Source organism: Epinephelus fuscoguttatus, linkage group LG4 (assembly GCF_011397635.1).
Source record: "Epinephelus fuscoguttatus linkage group LG4, E.fuscoguttatus.final_Chr_v1".
NCBI classification, from domain to species: domain Eukaryota; kingdom Metazoa; phylum Chordata; class Actinopteri; order Perciformes; family Serranidae; genus Epinephelus; species Epinephelus fuscoguttatus.
The window spans coordinates 46,549,165-46,570,435 of NC_064755.1; the positions used below are offsets into that span (position 1 = coordinate 46,549,165).

A 21,271-nucleotide genomic window follows, 5' to 3' on the forward strand; every position below is an offset into this window, starting at 1 on the left:
ACATCTCTTAATTCAGAAACACAGAGGATCCCGCTGTTCATTGTACGTTCCTGTCTTGACCTCCATCTCCAAATGGAAACTAATTCTCTTTCAAAGAAGAACAAAACTGAGCTGATGTACCACTGGAACTGCAAAAAGAAAACATGAAAACACGAAAACATGAAAATTAAATAAAAAAAAACCAAACAAACAGAAAAAGCTATAGTTCAGTTGGATGACATTATTAACATTGAGATTTACAGGGTGCATTGAAAAGAGTTAAAGGAGGACAAGTAAATGTGTTATTGGTTTTTATTAGGCATATTTCAACACTTTAACTTCACCTCTTATGTTCTATAAAACACCTCTTTAATTCAGTAAATATAAAGGCTGAAATAACAACAGGTGTGTGACAGGTATAACTAATTCCCCAGCAGGAGCTCTGGCTCCTCAACATGCAATTTTTTGGTTCCCATTCCATTTTCAACCACCTATCCCTCTGCCCAGCGACACTTTCCAGCTCCTCCTGGAGGACCCAAAGGCGTTTCCAGGCCAGATGAGATATGTAATCCCTCCACCCATGCCCAGAACACCTCTAACAGGAGGTTTGCTGACATGCAATCATTTAAAGATATAAACTTTTACACATTAAAACATTTTAAAAACGACTACACCTATGTTATAAATGTTGTTGAGTTATGTGCTCATACTATCCCAAATGTTTCCAGCAATGTTCAAACCCAGAGAAATGTAATGGTCCATGGTTTTTGGTCACTGGCCTCCCTCCTGTCTGGTTTAGGATTGATTTGGCGCCTCCTTATGGAGCAGAACTATTGTGTCTTCACACCCTAGTGAGAGCGCTGTCGACCTATCAGATGCTCCTGGATGTTGCCAGGGGTCTCATTTATAAACAATGCGTAGGATCCATACTAAAAATGTACGTACAGACAAAAGCCAAAAATCGTGCGCGCCAAAAAATGTTTGATAATTTCCACAGTCAGGCTTCCACCTCGTCATCTGTGTCGCCGATTTCCCCCTCCAAAATGTTGGTAAGCATGAGTCAAAGTTTCTCCCATCAAGTCTGTTTTTATATCACAACTTCTGGGTGGGGAGTGGCGTGCACCTCTTTCAGGCCTCGTTTTGTGGGTACACAATGTTTATAAATGAGACCAAAGAACTAGACACAAAGACAGTGGTGACCGCAGTGCCGCCCGTGGTATAGGCAGTATAGGCGAATGCTATGGGCACCGTCATCCATAGGGGGTGCCACAAATGGGGAGGAAAAACATCAAAATGTTCATCTGTTACTAATTTTTACTAACACTATTACTACAGTTATTTTGAAATGTTACTTGAGGCCACAACAAAGTAACTACATAGCAAAGACTACTAAATATAGAGGCCTTTTTAACAGCCCCCCTCCTCATCTCGTTACATTTGACCTGTTCCCTTCGTGAATCGACGACGCACCTACAGCGTAGCCTGACATGCACCTCCCAAGAAATGAAATTACATGTCTCTGTGACGCAGACCTCCTGTCTGTCTCTGTAAGCTGAAACCATTTCCCTCAGCGGAAATTAAACTTTGATTTTCTTTTATTCCACAGATAAAAATAAATAAATTGTGAAGACAGTAAAGCCTCCACAAAACAGCATTTTAAGTCTTATGTGTGATTTATCCTGGCTTCATATGAGCAGAGGAAATCTCTGCTAGCTGCTAGGCTTATTTATACAACGTAAAATGCCATAGGCTGGTGCTAATAACGTTAGCATGTTGTATTTGCTTGGAAAACGTGTTTAGTATAAGACAGTTGTTTTGTCAGTGAACCTTGTGAGTTGTAATGGACCCACATTTTATAACGTTACATTTGTTAAATGTTGCTGTTGTCCCTGGTTTCATATAAGTAGAGTAAAAGTTCACTAGCTGCTAGGCTAATATATACAATGTAAAATACCATAGGCTTGTGCTAATAACGTTAGCATGTTGTATTTGCTTGGAAAACGTGTTTAGTATAAGACAGTTATTTTGTCAGTGAACCTTGTGAGTTGTAATGGACCCACATTTTATAACGTAACATTTGTTAAATGTTGCTGTTGTCCCTGGTTTCATATAAGTAGAGTAAAAGTTCACTAGCTGCTAGGCTAATATATACAATGTAAAATACCATAGGCTTGTGCTAATAACGTTAGCATGTTGTATTTGTGGGGAAAATGTGTCCAGATAAAGACAAGTGTTTGTCTGTGAATGCTGCGAGTTATAGTGAAGCTGAGTTGTGTACTTGTGTTTGAAATTGTTGCCGTTAAGCCATGTTTACTGTGTGTTTAATATGTGTTTACTGTGTGTTTAATGTGTGTTTGAATCAACTAAACTTCACCGCATTTCAAAGAAATTCCCCACCAACTAGTGTTTTGGAGGTGTAACTGCAGAATGACACAGACACACCACCGCACAAGTATAAATGCTCACAGTGGTGTGGTCGATGTGCATGGGCTGTTGTGAGTGAGAGACCCCGAGCAGCACAAAGATACATATTGTACGTTTAACAAAAAAAAAATTACAGTTACACTGCTGCTCAAAAAACACCACAAAATTCTACACAGACACATAAGAAGGTTGATTTTTTTCATTCCCTGATTTAAACAGCTTGATCCCAGAATCACCCTAAACTAAAATAAAAACATATTGCTTTCAGTGCCTTGTAAACTTTGTAAATGGATTATATAGAAGTTTTCAGCATGTTACAGGCTACTGTCATGATTCAACAATAGTATTTCTTCTCCTGAGGATGTCTGCAACCAGAAACCTTGAGTGCTGCTGACGGAGAGGAAGAGGGATGAAGAGTTTCAGCACTTCTCCAACTCTGCCAGCACACTTTGTAGTTGATCCACCAGCACTGTAGAGGACAGACAGCAGCAGTGTTATTATTATCATTATTCTTAGAGATGTTAGATCAAAATGATCTTTTTCACAATTTGACAAATATTGAAAAAACTGATTGATTGGTATCTATTATGGTTAAATAATAGTGTGAGGAATAGAGTATAGACCCTTTTACTCTTACGAAACAGTATGATGTTTTTGGGTGGGCGGGGCTTAGCTGGAGGCAAAACAGTTCTCCACAGACGTTAGCTAGCGCTAGCTAACAAGTTGTGTTGTCTTGTTTTAGACGATGGAGGAAGATGATGTGAGTGGTGCGTTCAGAAACACTCATTGTGAGTGTGGGAGCGCACTCTGACACAAACTGGAGCGTTGATAAATTGGGAGCGCTGTCTGAATGTAGCGTTGGGTTATCCAGAGCAGCGCACTCTCAGAGTGGCAGAGCGCACTCTGGACACTCTGTCTGTGGAGACGGAGCAGCAGAGCGCCGAGCGGAGTGAATGTGTGATTAACTTAACCGTTGGTTCATTCATGTAGAAATATAACGCTGCGTTTCTTCCACCAACAGGGCTCTCATTTTAGTGTAGAGCGTCAGACTGAATTTACCAACGCACCATGTCAGGTCACTCACTCTCCGGGACCGCCAGTGTTACTTGAATAAGTAAACACTGACCAACGGGACCAGACTGGCCGACCCGTATGCTCTCACTCAGTGGATGGATGATGTCACAGGAAGCCAATCTTACAAAGGAGGACCACACTTGTTTGTTTTGCTATGGAAGCTAACGTTAGCTAATGTGCTAAAAAGTTAGCGTTGCAGAGAAATCCAATCTTCCTCTTAATCCCTCCCCAGTTTCTGATGAGGTGGACATGATAACCCTTAATACACATAACCTTATTCATCCCTACAACAGGAAATACTTTTTCCCTAACCTGATATGAAGTGTGCGCTGCACATGTGAGCATTTTTGATGATGGCCTCCGTCCAGTCCTTTGGTCTTATCACATTTAACCATAGTTGTCTTTGTTTTTGTTGACGGGCAGTGGCGGCTGGTTTTGAGCCATGACTCCTTCTATTCTGGCTCCCAATAACACAACAAGACAAACACATTTTAACACTCCTGTGGAGCCTACAGCCCTGTGGGGGAGAGGCAGCTGCACCTCCAGCTAACAAACTGACGTCAGAGCTAACATTAGACTGGATGCTTCCTGACATCATAAACAGTCTTTAAGAATGAACTTTTCCTATTTTGCTATGACAAAAATCACATTTTTCATTCCCCCAAAACATCAACTGTCTACACAAAGAGTTTCATCACTGAAATGTGTTGGCTCACTCATTTATAAGTCAGTCTGGCAGATCCAGCATCTAAATATACAGTACAGGCCAAAAGTTTGGACACACCTTCTCATTCAATGCGTTTTCTTTATTTTCATGACTATTTACATTGTAGATTCTCACTGAAGGCATCAAAACTATGAATGAACACATGTGGAGTTATGTACTTAACAAAAAAGGTGAAATAACTGAAAACATGTTTTATATTCTAGTTTCTTCAAAATAGCCACCCTTTGCTCTGATTACTGCTTTGCACACTCTTGGCATTCTCTCCATGAGCTTCAAGAGGTAGTCACCTGAAATGGTTTCCACTTCACAGGTGTGCCTTATCAGGGTTAATTAGTGGAATTTCTTGCTTTATCAATGGGGTTGGGACCATCAGTTGTGTTGTGCAGAAGTCAGGTTAATACACAGCCGACAGCCCTATTGGACAACTGTTAAAATTCATATTATGGCAAGAACCAATCAGCTAACTAAAGAAAAACCAGTGGCCATCATTACTTTAAGAAATGAAGGTCAGTCAGTCCGGAAAATTGCAAAAACTTTAAATGTGTCCCCAAGTGGAGTCGCAAAAACCATCAAGCGCTACAACGAAACTGGCACACATGAGGACCGACCCAGGAAAGGAAGACCAAGAGTCACCTCTGCTTCTGAGGATAAGTTCATCCGAGTCACCAGCCTCAGAAATCGCAAGTTAACAGCAGCTCAGATCAGAGACCAGATGAATGCCACACAGAGTTCTAGCAGCAGACCCATCTCTAGAACAACTGTTAAGAGGAGACTGCGCGAATCAGGCCTTCATGGTCAAATAGCTGCTAGGAAACCACTGCTAAGGAGAGGCAACAAGCAGTAGAGATTTGTTTGGGCCAAGAAACACAAGGAATGGACATTAGACCAGTGGAAATCTGTGCTTTGGTCTGATGAGTCCAAATTTGAGATCTTTGGTTCCAACCGCCGTGTCTTTGTGAGACGCAGAAAAGGTGAACGGATGGATTCCACATGCCTGGTTCCCACTGTGAAGCATGGAGGAGGAGGTGTGATGGTGTGGGGGTGTTTTGCTGGTGACACTGTTGGGGATTTATTCAAAACTGAAGGCACACTGAACCAGCATGGCTACCACAGCATCCTGCAGCGACATGCCATCCCATCCGGTTTGCGTTTAGTTGGACCATCATGTATTTTTCAACAGACAATGACCCCAAACACACCTCCAGGCTGTGTAAGGGCTATTTGACCAAGAAGGAGAGTGATGGAGTGCTGCGGCAGATGACCTGGCCTCCACAGTCACCGGACCTGAACCCAATGGAGATGGTTTGGGGTGAGCTGGACCGCAGAGTGAAGGCAAAGGGGCCAACAAGTGCTAAACACCTCTGGGAACTCCTTCAAGACTGTTGGAAAACCATTTCAGGTGACTACCTCTTGAAGCTCATGGAGAGAATGCCAAGAGTGTGCAAAGCAGTAATCAGAGCAAAGGGTGGCTATTTTGAAGAAACTAGAATATAAAACATGTTTTCAGTTATTTCACCTTTTTTTGTTAAGTACATAACTCCACATGTGTTCATTCATAGTTTTGATGCCTTCAGTGAGAATCTACAATGTAAATAGTCATGAAAATAAAGAAAACGCATTGAATGAGAAGGTGTGTCCAAACTTTTGGCCTGTACTGTATACTGAAAGGTATCAGTGGGCGGTGATGGCGGTGATTGTAAGTTACCTCCAGCAGAAGGTCTCTGGAAGCTATCATAGTCCCGACAGGAGTCGATCACAAGTTGTAGACCATTAGGACATTCGGGGAGCGGCTCCTGGTATTTCTCTTTGCCTACTTTCTGATAAATGTCTTGGTTTTCCAAACCTGGAAGAAAAGGCGGACCACATTAAGAACAAAACATCCAGTTACCAGGAGAAAATGAGAACGGAAGGAAAGGAGAAAATCCACAACATGGCCAAACGCAAGTATGACGCTGAATATATTAAACTGTGTGGACCTTACACTAATGACTAAGTAGAGATCTGGACCCTGTGACGGGACTAGGTGGGAACCCCTGCTCTAGATGCTATCAGCATGACTCAATCAATGGCAATGTCGGTCTGTTGGTCGTGACATTCATGTTCCCCAGAGGATGAATTTTAATAACTTTGGTGATCCTCTGACATTTCATCCACTGCCATCATCATCAGGTTAACTTTAATTTGTCCGGTATTATAGCTTATGACCAAAAACCTGCAGTATTAATGACATTTCCACCTCCACTGTACTTTGTGCCCACTGTTAATTAGCAAATGTTAGCATGCTAACAAGCCAAGCCAACATGGTGGACAAAATAGACTGCATAAAAAAAGTGGATGTAGCCACAGTGACGTAACCCATCAGTTTGTGGATGTCTATTTTGAAGCCTCACAGTCCGGTCATCACCATCTTTTTTGGGGGGCCAGATATGACTGTATTTGGATGAGAGGATGGATCTGTCCTATACTAGACATGTTTTCCCCACATGTATATAACATGCTAATTTTATTAGCATAAGCCAATAACATTTTACATTCCTCAAATTAGGCTAATGGCGAGCAGATTTTCATCCACTCATATGAAGCCAGGATAAATCACAAACAAGACTTAAAATATTTTTGTGGTGGCTTTATTGTCTTGACAATTTATTGTTTCTTATGTGTTAAATAAAAGTAAATAAAAGCTGTGTTTCCTCTGAGAGAAATGGTTTTCACTTTACAAAAATAAACAGGAGGTCTGCAGTGGTGTAGGCTTTGTACGCATCTATGCAGAGCCTTACCCGAAGGTGCAGCGTCAGTTCAGTGCAGAAGTATAAACCTCACTTAACACTGTTGGCCACGAGGTGTTTGACCTTTTAGAAGAGTTGCGTTGCTCTGGGGTCAATGATGATGTTTTATTAAGGAAGCCATCTATGGTCAACTGGGAAACGTTATCAAATGCTTTGGCTCAGATCCCTTTAAATGGACAATTCTGGTGTGCTGTTGTATGGGCACGTTACACACTGAGTCGACACACAAGGGTGGGTACACAAACCAACAAAAAACACAGGCTACTTGGCATTAAGATTTTTCATGCACTCAGCCATGGTGAGCAACCAAGGGTTCCTGTTTTTCACAGATGGCTGTCAGAGCTAAAGGAGGCGAGTCCTCGATGCTAAAAACAGGAAGTGTGGCGTTGGATATTGATCGTTTTGTTCGGCAGGTACACACCTTCAAAAGGTCTCCTACTGGTTGCAACTTCCCACAGGACGATTCCAAAGCTGAAAGACAACATTTCAAAGTTGAATGATGACTTCTTACCTCCACTCAGAATTGTGTTTTTCTTGGCAGGCGTTACCGAGTCGGTTTTCACATTCATCTGCTGAAGGAGGAAACTTTCTTTGAGCTCACTAAAGGCTCTGACACTCAAAGCCGACGTTCGGCCATCGGTCAAATTTGGGCCATCAGTGAGCATCCATGGCCCTTGTTGCTATGGTGTGTCCCACGCCCTTGTTGGTGTTAATCTGCATTTTTATCTCTGATTCAGCATGTTGAATTGATGTTGGAGATGGCTATGCTCGTTGGTAACTGAAATCACTCCGCTTGGCAGTTCAGCTCAGTACACCAGAAGAGAAACAGAAGTGAGGAAAGTAAACAAAGAGCTAAAGTCTAGAGGGAGTCAGACCAAAACAAACTTGCTCCATAAAGTAAGATAATTTTGCGTTTTTGCTGCGTTCGTGGAGACATAAAATTTTGCCATGATTTGGCTGACAGACATGACAGACTACACGTTAATCCATGACCAATCATCGCTGGTCGTCTTTCACAACGTGTGTGATGTCATGGGGTTATTCTTGTCCTATTTTCATTATTATTACTGTTATTTTTTCAGTCACTGTGTCTGTTCATGTGCCAGCTGAAATGTTGTTGCAGTAATTTAAAGTGCCACCAGATGTTGGTTAGTTTTGGTCTCATTCCCTCTCCACTTCAGCTGTTTGTTTACTTTCCTCACTTCTGTTTCTCTTCTCGTGCACTGAGCTGAACTCCCAGTCAGAGTGATTTCATTCAATGACGGGCTCCACTGTCTCAGACGTTGATTCAACAAGTTGAATCGGCCAAAAAAAGCTGACAGGGGCAACAGTGCAGGACACACCACGCCGAAGAGGGCGGCAGACATTCAAAAAAGGCCCAACTTTGACCAACAGCTGATCGTCGGCTTGGTGTATCACATCCTTTAAATCTCAGTTTAACACCTGAACATACCTGCAGGACTTTGTGATATCACTGTTATACTGGAACCAATCATTGTAAACCTTTAATAAATGGTGACTTCATATAAAGTAGGCCCACATAATGGGACACCATACAGTGCAGGTTGTGAGCAGCTGAACAGAGGAACTCCTGGTTGGTATCTGACCTGTAAATCTCGCTCTCTTTGCTGTAGCCGAGGTTGATGTCTTTGAGCATTTCAGGAGACGTGTAACTCAGGGTCCTGTCCTTCTCTTTGGTCTTCTTCGGCTTCCTCAGTGATGTCTCAGTTTTTGCCAGTTCAAAACCTCCCAGCTGAAAATGACAACACAGAGACATCATTCATCACACACACAAAAACACACACCAACACCTTAAATCCCGTCAGCAGTTCCAGCATGCACTGGTCTCAGTACCTTGACTTCGTCGCCTTCGGTTACCAGGAACTTGCTGCTGGTGATGCATCCATGAACCTTAGATTTTTCTTCAGCCTGGTGCAATCTAAGACACAACATCATAAACAATAAATAAAACAGACAGAATTTCATTCATATGTATATTCATATGTATGTCATATAAGTTGGTGAACAGTACCTACTCATCTGTCCCTGCAGATAACAAGATAGAAATACCATGTATACCCTCGCAGACTTTATGTGATGACAATAAATATGTCACACTACGTACAACTGAAGTCGGCAGGAACCAGTCTGCAAGTCTATGTATTTATAAAGGATTTTTAACTTCAATCAGAGAGCCTCGGATGATTTTTGGACTGCCTGCCTCGCTAGTTGTTGTTTTTTTATCTTCCTGTGTTTCTTTTTCAATATTTCTCACCTTTGGCTCCACCCTCCCTGCTGCTTGCGATGATGAGTGATCAAGAACACTGCCGTCTAATAATTCATCACGGACGTGGTGGCTACATAAGATTTAGAGTTGGATAAACTTTTGCTTGTAACTTTTTTTTTTTACTTGTATTTTTACACTGTTGTACTGCTACTTTTACACAGGTTAAAATCTGAGAACTTCTGCCACTGCTGCATGCACATAACAACACTGTGTCCTCCATTATTTAAATGAAACAAACGTATAATATGTGACTGTAGGAGACTGACGCGTAGAGTCCTCGTGCTGCGTCCCGACACATGCGAACTTTTGTGATCCAGGACAGGTTGCTACCAGACTTGTCCAGAACCTGACGCAGACTTCCTTTCTCACAGTACTCCATGATGAGGAGGAACTCAGGGTGGGGTCCTACGGGAAGACACAAGGACACGTCACATCACTATCATTTTGAAGGTACAATGTGCTTGATGTTTTGTCGTCTACATTCTGCAGTTCTCTCACCGTTTTCGTTCTGAACACAGATGCCAAACATTCGCAGGATGTTGTGTGACTCATAGCGCTTCATGGTTTTAACCTCCTTTTCAAAAATTTTTCGCACCTCCCTGCATGTGGAGACAGTGTTTCTGTTGGCAATGAATATTTAAGAATGACAGAATCTCACACACTTATACAAACTGACACACAGGGCTTCGTGTTGATACAAAGGTTGAGCTCAGATTTTCACGTCAGCTGGTTTTTCACCCCGCCTTCTAACACGGCTTTCACTTTCCAATATGGTCGGACAACAAGTCGCACAAGCTAGCTCTTCTCAAGCACAAGATGACCGACAGTCCCACTGATCCAACGGCAGAAAGCTGTGGAGGGGGTTTAGAAGATATTTGACCGTTCAGCGAGCAGTTCTGATGGAGTGTACTGGTGCCTGAAAGGTACAGTGTGCAGGTCACAGTGGCCTCCAGCAGGGAGGTTGCAGAACTTAAACTTCTCCCATGGGCTTAGTTTGTGGGAGAACTACAGTGGCTGATGTGAAAATGCAAATGGCCCCGACTAGAGCCAGTGTTCAGTTTGTCCATTCTGGGCTTCTGTAAAAACAACATGGCGGACTCCTAGGACCTGCTCCGTATGTAGATATAAACTGCTCATTCTAAAAAAACATGATCAATCAGGTACTTATAAGCTAATGAAACATAGTCATGAATGTTATATTTAATTTCTGCCAATATTCCCCCTTTAATCCTACACACTGGACCTTCAAGTGTAAACAGGGCATGTAGTACAAGGTTGATAACAATTTTGATGCTGCTGATGAAGCAGCAACAGCCTCTAGCCTTAGACCAACAAGACGGACCAATATGGTCTCATCCCAAGTCGTCACATGTCACCGCTTTGCCAGTAGCCTTTCACGTCTACATATTAGGTGTTAGGCATCCTCCTGCGTCTAATGTTGATGTCCCAGGATGCCGCTACGTCAACAAAACCACATGGTAAGGTTTGGTTCTGCATTCAAACAGGAAGTGAACACCAGGCTCTCAGGTCAAAGTCTGGGGTTTGTTGCACCCATCCACCATCCCTCTCGCCTGCCCTACAGGGACTTTCCAGCCCCTCATATTACCAGCGGTGTTTCAACCTGATGCCGTCCAGCGGCGTATCATACCACCGCAACAGATGCTGTCGGACCGCGGTATGAGCACATCCACGTGTCATAATACAAATGCCATCTGGCCAGTCTGCCTCATAATAAAGGAGGGAGGCTTCATCTGGTTTCTTCCTTTTTTCCTGCTGAATGTTTATTTTGTCTGCCCAGCCTGTTCTCATTTCAAAGTTGTTAAGAACTGCTGCTTTGTCAGTGATTTCAGCGTCAGACACCTAATGTGTGCTCATCTTTTCCCTCTGATAACTTCAGATCCAGACGTTTGGGATCATTTTATCAGAAGCTTAATTATGCACAGAGGTCTCTTTCTCTCCAGAACAAATGGACCAGGTGATTTAAACTAGAAAAACACTTAATAGAGCAGTTTTGCATTTAAAAAAAAAAAACAAAATCTGTGTTTTTGTAACTCTTATGTCACGGAGGGGCTGCTAACTATGACGGCCGATGCAAAAACACGAATGTCAGTGTTTGGGTTGTCTGCTCTGGGCTACTGTAGAAACATGTTGCTGTAACATGCCGGTCTCCGTAGATGAGGATCCGCTCCCTGTGTAGATATAAACAGCTCATTCTAAAGTAATGAAAACACCACAATTCTCATATCCAGGTGATTATACACTACACACAACATGTTTATAATATCATATTCCATTTAAGCCAATATATCTCCAGTCAAAAAGGTTTCTGTGTTATAATTCAGATGTGGTGCAGACCCTGGGTTGGTGTTCAAAGGGTCAATGTATCTCTTAATGGCCACCGGGAATTTCTTGAACTGTCCTTTGTAGACCTCTGAGGTTTCTGTTGTCATGAAGGGTTTTTTGGATTCTCCGTAGTTCAGCTCGTGTGGTTTGATCATTCGGATGTCTTCATCAGTGGCTCTGGGCTTATTCACTGTGAAAACACATGGTCACAGGTCATGTTTGGTTTGATTACATTAGGTGCAATAACAGTCTTGTAACTTGTCAAAATGTTTTAGTCACTTGGGGGCAGCAGAAACAAGTAGTGAACACAACACTGACACATCATCACCTCCTGAGCCATTATGTTGAACTCGTTAGCCAAAGATGTTTTTTGTGTTTGTGTCACCTGATGTGTATCAGGCCAGTACTATCTCTCTCGAGCTCAGACAGAAAGACCACTTAAGAAATATAAACTTGTATTGACGAGGCTTTTGCACACCAGGATAATCAGCTTCTGTCATCAGGTGTCTTGGCACAGCAGAAAGTCCTTAACATGGAAAGAAGGATTGCCGCACACTGACTTGCACATACACAACAATGGTTTTTAATGAAAGTTTAATTAAAAACCATTACTGTGTAAGTGCAAGTCAGTGTGCGGGCTTTCCAAGAAATATAACATGCTCAAGGCAATTGAATCATGCTTGTCTGACTAGGTTGGAACTGGTCCACAAACTGGTGTGGAATCCCAGGTATTTAACCTCTGAGGAGGTCTTCACAAGGCCACTGATGTCATTGGTGCGTTAGTGCTCCAAGGTGTGTCAACAACGGTCATTGAAACTCCGGCTGCAAAGGTGGTTGTTGGGTCGTGGGGGATAGGTGGTGTCCTCCACCTATAATGCTGTCCTTTCATCCTTGCCCAGGAGATTTAACAGCTTAACCTCTAAAAACAATGGTCGTTCACAAATGGCCTCATGTGACTCTAACGACTAGAACGACTGCTGTTGACACACCATTGGAGCACTAACACACCAATGACATCACTGGCCTTGTGGAGACCTCTTCAGAGGTTAAATTCCTGGGTTTCCACACCAGTTTGTCAGACTAGTTCCAGCCTAGTCAGACAAGCATGAATTAGGATTTGTCTGGATAAGTTTGCACTTTATTACACCCTCACAGTTAGAAACTCCTCTGTTTGCTGGAGAAACCAAAATGCACAGCACTACTGTGTCTTTTGGGACTGCCCTGTTATTAAAGACTGCTGCAGAGGGATACACAAAGCCCTACAAGATATTTTCAAATGTGCTGTACCACTAGAGAATGGGTTTATATTACATCATCTGGCTTTGAAGAAAGGGTATAATGGCTCCAGTTCCCTGTCAGAAAATCACTGTCTGATGGAAAGGTGAAGCAGTGAACACACTCTCAATGTGGTGTACACTTAAACTTATATTGATTTTTTTTAGGTGGCTAAAATACAATTTGTTGCTGCCCCCGTCCACAGCAGCGTGTTGCTTCCATGTCAGACTCCGGCCTGCTTCTCCAAACTGGGGGCGTGCCGACTGACATCTACAGTAAGTAATACACTTTCTATGTAAATGACCCCGTACACCCCCCCCTACAAAAATCTAAACTACACCTTTAAGAAGCTGAACCAGCTGCACTCAGGAGAAACAAGAGAAACACACTGTGAGCGACTGGACGGTCTGAGTTTCTTTAGACTTATCTCATCATCTTGTTTTATCCCATATAATGTCAGTGCCATTCTTGTGTCTGAGACCAGCAGCAACACATCAGTGTCTCACACAGTCACACTGGCTTATGCTGAGGTGTTTTGGTGTACTCACAGATCGCCACAATCTTTTCCACATTGTTTCTGACGGACTCGAATTCTTTGATCATGGCCTCCATTTTCTCCTGCTGCTCCTTCTGGAACTCCTTGAGCACTGAGGAACAAACAAACACTGATGAAACAAAACCAGACAGACAGACAGACACTGAGTCCAGTCCAACCTTACACAGGGACGGCATTTTACTGAGCACTTCATATCTTCACCTTAGTCTTTGGTTCAGTCAGACTAAAATTACATGACTGCTTTTGTCGTGAGAACGTTTCAGTGAGGACCTTGAGGGACTACAAGGTTCCTTGAACTCAATTGTGTTTGCTTTCCTGCTGACAAACTGAGTGGAAGTTGATGGCTTCAGAAGTGATACCTGTATAAAGCCCCGTTTCCACAGTTCAGTTCAGTTCGGTTCAGTTCAGTAGTTTCCGTTCCCACAGTGTAAAGTTGTGGATGGTCCCAACAGAAGCGTTCCTTAGCGTCCCCATGTTTGGTCCCCCCTCTGTTGGGGTACCTAGCACACAGATCTGGTACTAAAAGGTGGAGCTGTGAACACTGCAGTCTGATTGGTCAGTAGAGGACGCTCACTCTGCTCAGGGCTGAGTTGTGTCTGGTTTTGAGGCTCATGTAACCACTGTTCATACTGTGGAGAGTTTTATTAGTAAACTGTAACTATAAAATGAAAGGATGTTTTGCTGCCTCTCACAGCAGCTGGAGTCTGAGAAACAATAACTTCATTCACTGGGCCGACTGCCGGCAACTTTTAAGGTGGAACGTTAACTTGTAATGTTACTCAATGCATGAGTTGATGACGTGAATCCATCAGCACACCTTAAATTTCACTGTGACAACTTTGACCATCACTTTAGTTTTTATATGACACACACTTTTAGTAATGAGTGGATCTTCAAGCGTTTAAATATATTAATTTTGATTGGATTATGTGAACTGTATATATTTAAATCCTCACTTGTAGAAACAAAAAAAGCGTTGTGGAGCGTTGTTCCTGTGGACGAGGACCTGCTGATTATGTAGATATAAACAGCTCATTTTAAGGTAACGAAAACACAATGATTATTATTTCCATTATTCCATTTCTGTCAGTATACCCCCTAAATCCTACACACTGAACCTTTACATCAAACCAACCTGGACACCTCATGTCAACCAACGTCTGTCCTTCAAGGTGAAAATGTAATGGATGTAAGTGCTACCTTCTTAGTGCACAGTATTTTTTAACCCTTATCTTAAGCTACACCACAGTTTTAATCATCTGAAGAGAATGTGCATATGATTTATTTGATGCTCCTGATGTTAATTCCTCTGAACATAAAAAATTTACAGTTTAAAACTGAAACATTTTAAATTTAATCTCATGTATATCGACTGAGTTGCTTCCTTCCTATCATCTTCACTCAACATATTCCACAAAGTCCACGGCACATTCGCTCACATTTCTGCAGCTCTGCGTCATCCTCCTTCCCGTCCACCTCATCCTCTTTGGAGCTCAGTTCAAACACCTTGCGCAGCATGTTCCCCTGCTCCACCTGCAGAGCCCCAGACAGGACCTGGAAGGCATCATTGAGGCGTCTGTTCACGGTCTTGAACTCGTCTTCGTGGTTGCCAGAGTCCAGAACGCGCCTCACCCAGGTGGCCTTAGTGTACGTCTCGATGAGGTCCTGTGCTAATTTCAGAGTGACGGAGAGTTCCTTGAGGGGTCTCTCCACGTCAGCAGAGATTTGTCCCTGTCCCATCTGTTTGATGGACTTCACCAGGTCCACCAGAGCATTGACCCGGTCGCAAACACGGTGGCAGCGCTTCTTATTGGCCTTTACTTTCTCAACAAGTCCGTAGATCTCTGAGGCGATGGATAAGATGGGCTCTATGACGTCCATGACCAACTGCAGAGAATGAAAAAGGAATAAATCAGAGCTGAAGGCAAATGAATTCAAGTTTAAGCAAATGTTAGTTGATTTAGGTAACTGGAACCAAACTGAGCTGAGGAAGTCTGACTTAAGGGCAGCGATGGAAAATGTACTTATATCACAAGTCAAAGCCTTCAAGTAACAGCACTTGTTGGGCAGAATGGTCCCTTTCAGAGAGTTACATTATTATTTCTATCATATTAGAATATTATTTCTGATGCTTTAACCCTCTGAGACCCACACAGACCCATTTTTATCTTTTTGGGGGAGACAACAATAGATGCCACAGAGAAGTGGTTTACATCATCTGAAAGCTGGGGACATGAAGATTAATTAGAGATGCAGCTCAGCTCTGTGAGTCAAGTTTATCTAGTCATAAATCTGTACTAAACATTGAGTTGTGGTTAGGTTCTATTAAAACGTTGTGGTCGTTCCCAACTAGTGGGTTGCTGTCGAAAAGTGGGTCGCGGGTCCGTTCTTAATGGACTGATAGTGACTCACAAACATGTCAAGTTTGTTTTGTAAAAAAAAAAAACAAATTTTATTTTTTATTATTGTGAAGTGCTGTTTCCTGCTGTAGAATGACTGACTACAAACAGCTGCGTGACAGAGACAAAAAACTAGCTTGACAACACGGCTAAATGCAAGTATGATGCTGAATGTATTAAAGTGTGTGGACCTTAAAATAAAGACTCAGGAGAAATCTGGACCCCGTGGCTGCACCAGTTGGAAACCACTGGTTTAGAGTGTACAGGGGCTTAGAACATTATGACGGACGCATACAGTGCCCTCCAAAAGTATTGGAACAGTGAGGCCAATTCCTTTATTTTTGTTGTAGACTGAAAATATTTGGGTTTGACATCAAAAGATGAATATGGGACAAGAGATCAACATTTCATCTTTTATTTCCAGGTATTTACATCTGGATCTGATACACAACTTAGAAGATAGCACCTTTTGTTTGAACCCACCCATTTTTCATGAGAGCAAAAGTATTGGAACATGTCACTGACAGGTGTGTTTTGTTGCCCAGGTGTCTCCCAGTTACACTGATTATTCAAACAATAAATAGCACTGAATGTCTGAGCTCAGTTTCAGATTGGGTACGATAGATTTTGCCTGTGCAGACTGCATTTAGAGGTGGAACCAACATGAAAACCAGAGAGCTGTCTATGGGTGAAAAAGAAGCAATTGTGAATCTGAGAGAAGATGGACAATCAATCAGAGCCATTGCACAAACATTGGCCATAGCCAGTACAACCATTTGGAATGTCCTGAAGAAGAAAGAAACCACTGGTGTACTAAGCAACAGACGTTGAACAGGTAGACCAAGGAAAACATCAGCAGTTGATGACAGAAACATTGTGAGAGCTGTAAAGAAAGACCCTAAAACAACTGTTAGTGACATCAGCAACAACCTCCAGAGGGCAGGAGTGAAGGTATCACAATCTACTGTTCAGAAGACTTCATGAACAAAAGTACAGAGGCTACACCAGAAGATGCAAACCACTCATTAGCAAGAAGAATAGGAAGGCCAGGCTGGAATTTGCCAGAAGGTTCAGAGATGAGCCTCAAAAATTCTGGGAAAAGTTTTATGGACTGATGGAGACAAAGATTAACTTTTTCCAAAGTGACGGAAAGGCGAAAGTTTGGAGAAAGAAAGGATCTGCTCATGATCCCAAACATACAAGCTCATCTGTGAAACACGGTGGAGGTAATGTCATGGCGTGGGCTTGCATGGCTTCTTCTGGGACGGGCTCTTTCATCTTCATTGATGATGTAACACATGATGGCAGCAGCAAAATGAACTCAGAAGTCTACAGAAACATTTTGTCTGCTAATTTAAAGAAAGATGCAACCAAACTGATTGGGAGATCCTTCATCATGCAGCAAGATAACAACCCAAAACACACTGCCAAAACAACAAAGGAGTTCATCAGGGGCAAGAAGTGGAAGGTTTTAGACTGGCCAAGTCAGTCTCCAGACTTAAACCCAATAGAGCAGGGGTCTCAAACTCCCGGCCCGGGGGCCACTTCCGGCCCGCACCTTGATATAAAAAGTACATGCAATTTGGCCCTTCAAGTTTATTTTTATTTATTTGTTTTCCACAATTACAAGAAAAATTAAATAAAAAAACCTAATAATAAATAAATAAATAAATAAATAAGTAAATCCAAAATTATTTCATGGGAAGTGCTGACGACATGAAAAAGAAGCGCAGAAGAAGAAAAGGTAAATAGAGGAGAAGAAGAAGCTAAGATGTCGCTCTCCAAACCTAAGAGAAAAGTGGATGACGAACACAGACAATTCCAAGAAAGATGGACATTACAGTATTTTTTTGTTGAGTTCGGTGGAAACGCCATCTGCCTAATATGTAAAGAGAAACTTGCCGTTCTTAAGGAATATAATCTCAAGCGACATTACACGACTAAACACGGAGAGCAGTATGAGAAATACAGCGGAGATGACAGGAACAGGCGAGCTGAGCAGCTACAAAGAGGACTGTTATCCCAGCAAGAACTTTTCACCAAAGCTGCAAAGGACAGCGATGCTGCAGTCCAGGCAAGTTATGTGGTCAGTGAATTAATCGCCAAGGCGGGAAAGCCATTTACTGAGGGGCCGTTTCTGAAGGACTGCATGCTACGAGTTGCTGATATTCTGTGTCCCGAAAAGAAAAGCCTGTTTAACAACATTTCGCTGTCGGCAAACACTGTGGCAGAGCGGATTGATGGACTTTCTAATAATATCTATGAACAGTTACGGGAGAAAGCAAAACGTTTCACTGCATTCTCTGTGGCGCTTGATGAGAGCACTGATGCAACTGACAATGCTCAGCTTGCAATTTTCATCAGGGGTGTGGATGACAAGTTTGAGGAGCACATACAGTACAGGCCAAAAGATTGGACACACCTTCTCATTCAATGCGTTTTCTTTATTTTCATGACTATTTACATTGTAGATTCTCACTGAAGGCATCAAAACTATGAATGAACACATGTGGAGTTATGTACTTAACAAAAAAAGGTGAAATAACTGAAAACATGTTTTATATTCTAGTTTCTTCAAAATAGCCACCCTTTGCTCTGATTACTGCTTTGCACACTCTTGGCATTCTCTCCATGAGCTTCAAGAGGTAGTCACCTGAAATGGTTTCCACTTCACAGGTGTGCCTTATCAGGGTTAATTAGTGGAATTTCTTGCTTTATCAATGGGGTTGGGACCATCAGTTGTGTTGTGCAGAAGTCAGGTTAATACACAGCCGACAGCCCTATTGGACAACTGTTAAAATTCATATTATGGCAAGAACCAATCAGCTAACTAAAGAAAAACCAGTGGCCATCATTACTTTAAGAAATGAAGGTCAGTCAGTCCGGAAAATTGCAAAAACTTTAAATGTGTCCCCAAGTGGAGTCGCAAAAACCATCAAGCGCTACAACGAAACTGGCACACATGAGGACCGACCCAGGAAAGGAAGACCAAGAGTCACCTCTGCTTCTGAGGATAAGTTCATCCGAGTCACCAGCCTCAGAAATCGCAAGTTAACAGCAGCTCAGATCAGAGACCAGATGAATGCCACACAGAGTTCTAGCAGACCCATCTCTAGAACAACTGTTAAGAGGAGACTGCGAATCAGGCCTTCATGGTCAAATAGCTGCTAGGAAACCACTGCTAAGGAGAGGCAACAAGCAGAAGAGATTTGTTTGGGCCAAGAAACACAAGGAATGGACATTAGACCAGTGGAAATCTGTGCTTTGGTCTGATGAGTCCAAATTTGAGATCTTTGGTTCCAACCGCCGTGTCTTTGTGAGACGCAGAAAAGGTGAACGGATGGATTCCACATGCCTGGTTCCCACTGTGAAGCATGGAGGAGGAGGTGTGATGGTGTGGGGTGTTTTGCTGGTGACACTGTTGGGGATTTATTCAAAATTGAAGGCACACTGAACCAGCATGGCTACCACAGCATCCTGCAGCGACATGCCATCCCATCCGGTTTGCGTTTAGTTGGACGATCATTTATTTTTCAACAGGACAATGACCCCAAACACACCTCCAGGCTGTGTAAGGGCTATTTGACCAAGAAGGAGAGTGATGGAGTGCTGCGGCAGATGACCTGGCCTCCACAGTCACCGGACCTGAACCCAATGGAGATGGTTTGGGGTGAGCTGGACCGCAGAGTGAAGGCAAAGGGGCCAACAAGTGCTAAACACCTCTGGGAACTCCTTCAAGACTGTTGGAAAACCATTTCAGGTGACTACCTCTTGAAGCTCATGGAGAGAATGCCAAGAGTGTGCAAAGCAGTAATCAGAGCAAAGGGTGGCTATTTTGAAGAAACTAGAATATAAAACATGTTTTCAGTTATTTCACCTTTTTTCGTTAAGTACATAACTCCACATGTGTTCATTCATAGTTTTGATGCCTTCAGTGAGAATCTACAATGTAAATAGTCATGAAAATAAAGAAAACGCATTGAATGAGAAGGTGTGTCCAAACTTTTGGCCTGTACTGTATATGTGCGAGAAACTGTTCTCTACAATGAACTTTAACAAAAGCAAGTACAGGACAAGGCTTACAGATGCTCATCTTGAAGCTGTACTCAGAGTTTCAACTGCAACATCCATCAGAGTAAATACAGCTCAGCTATGTGGACAGAAGCGCTGCCAGGTATCTGGCAAGAAATAAAGCACAAGTGGACTCAGAAGCAAAGTTTCTGTTGAGTGAAATGTTAAAATAGGTTATTCAAGCTAAAAAATTGCACTAACTGTTAAAATGTGCATACAAAGTTAGAGTTATTTTTGTGTTGTTATTTAATATGAAGACAATATGAACAGAAGTGCTGTCAGTTCATGAAATGCTTTCATAAGTTATTTAAGAATGAGGCCAAAAACATTTGCACTTACTGTGAATTTAATAGTTTTGCAATACAGTATTTGAAAAGAAACTCCGTTTTCAGAAATATTTGTGAGTTTTTTATTTTTTTGATACTCGTCTCAAACACTGAAGTGACCCCCCACTGAGATGACAATGCCAGCAGTGGCCCCCAGCTCATTTGAGTTTGAGACCCCTGCAATAGAGCATGCATTTTACCTGCTGAAGAGGAGACTGAAGGGAGTAACCCCCCAAAACAAACAACAACTGAAAGAGGCTGCGGTGAAAGCCTGGAAGAGCATCACAAAAGAAGAATGCAAAAGTTTGGTGATGTCAGTGGGTCACAGGCTTGATGCAGTTATTGAAAGCAAAGGATTTGCAACTAAATATTAAGTCTCATTCACTTTAATCTATTTTAAGTTTATATGTTCCAATACTTTTGCTCACCTAAAAATTGTGTGTTCCATTACAAATAATGCTATCTTCTAAGTTGTGTATCAGATCACCTGGGCAACAAAACACACCTGTCAGTGACATGTTCCAATACTTTTGCTCTCATGAAAAATGGGTGGGTTCAAACAAAAGGTGCTATCTTCTAAATTGTGTATCAGATCCAGATGTAAATACCTGGAAATAAAAGCTGAAATGTTGATCTCTTGTCTCATATTCATCTTTTGATGTCAAACCCAAATGTTTTCAGTCTACAACAAAAGTAAACGAATTGGACTCACTGTTCCAATACTTTTGGAGGGCACCGTATATGAAGGCTATTCTTGTGCTGTATGATGTCTCATACGTTGTTGCAGCATCTTTCGGTTTAATACCATTTGTAACACAGATTTGGATTGCATTGAATCTGAAATGTTAAAATGGTCAAAGATCTAAAATACCACATTAAGACATCTAGACCTTAAGAAACACCATAGAAAAATCCATGCTGTGATCAACTGATAAACTGTACAGTTCGCCCCAAAGTGGGGGTCTGATGCCCTCCAGAGGGGGGATATGGAGTGCAGATGACCTTCTGACTTGACTTTGACCAA

At 42.3% G+C, this 21,271-nt stretch overlaps 1 protein-coding gene across 1 annotated transcript in view; it reads right to left on the bottom strand.

Moving 5' to 3' along the window:
* Positions 1-283: 283 nt before the first annotated feature.
* LOC125887778 (mixed lineage kinase domain-like protein) overlaps positions 284-21,271 on the bottom strand; it is a 30,115-nt gene continuing 9,127 nt past the window's right edge. Inside the window, exons 2-11 of the mRNA XM_049574840.1 lie at positions 14,891-15,338; positions 13,444-13,542; positions 11,633-11,810; positions 9,776-9,876; positions 9,544-9,682; positions 8,845-8,929; positions 8,598-8,743; positions 7,412-7,461; positions 5,910-6,047; positions 284-2,872 (exon numbers count right to left, since the gene is read on the bottom strand). Of these exons, the coding sequence (XP_049430797.1) occupies positions 2,823-2,872; positions 5,910-6,047; positions 7,412-7,461; positions 8,598-8,743; positions 8,845-8,929; positions 9,544-9,682; positions 9,776-9,876; positions 11,633-11,810; positions 13,444-13,542; positions 14,891-15,332 (1,428 nt within the window). The 5' untranslated portion in view covers positions 15,333-15,338 and the 3' untranslated portion in view covers positions 284-2,822. The remainder of the gene's footprint in view (positions 2,873-5,909; positions 6,048-7,411; positions 7,462-8,597; positions 8,744-8,844; positions 8,930-9,543; positions 9,683-9,775; positions 9,877-11,632; positions 11,811-13,443; positions 13,543-14,890; positions 15,339-21,271) is intronic.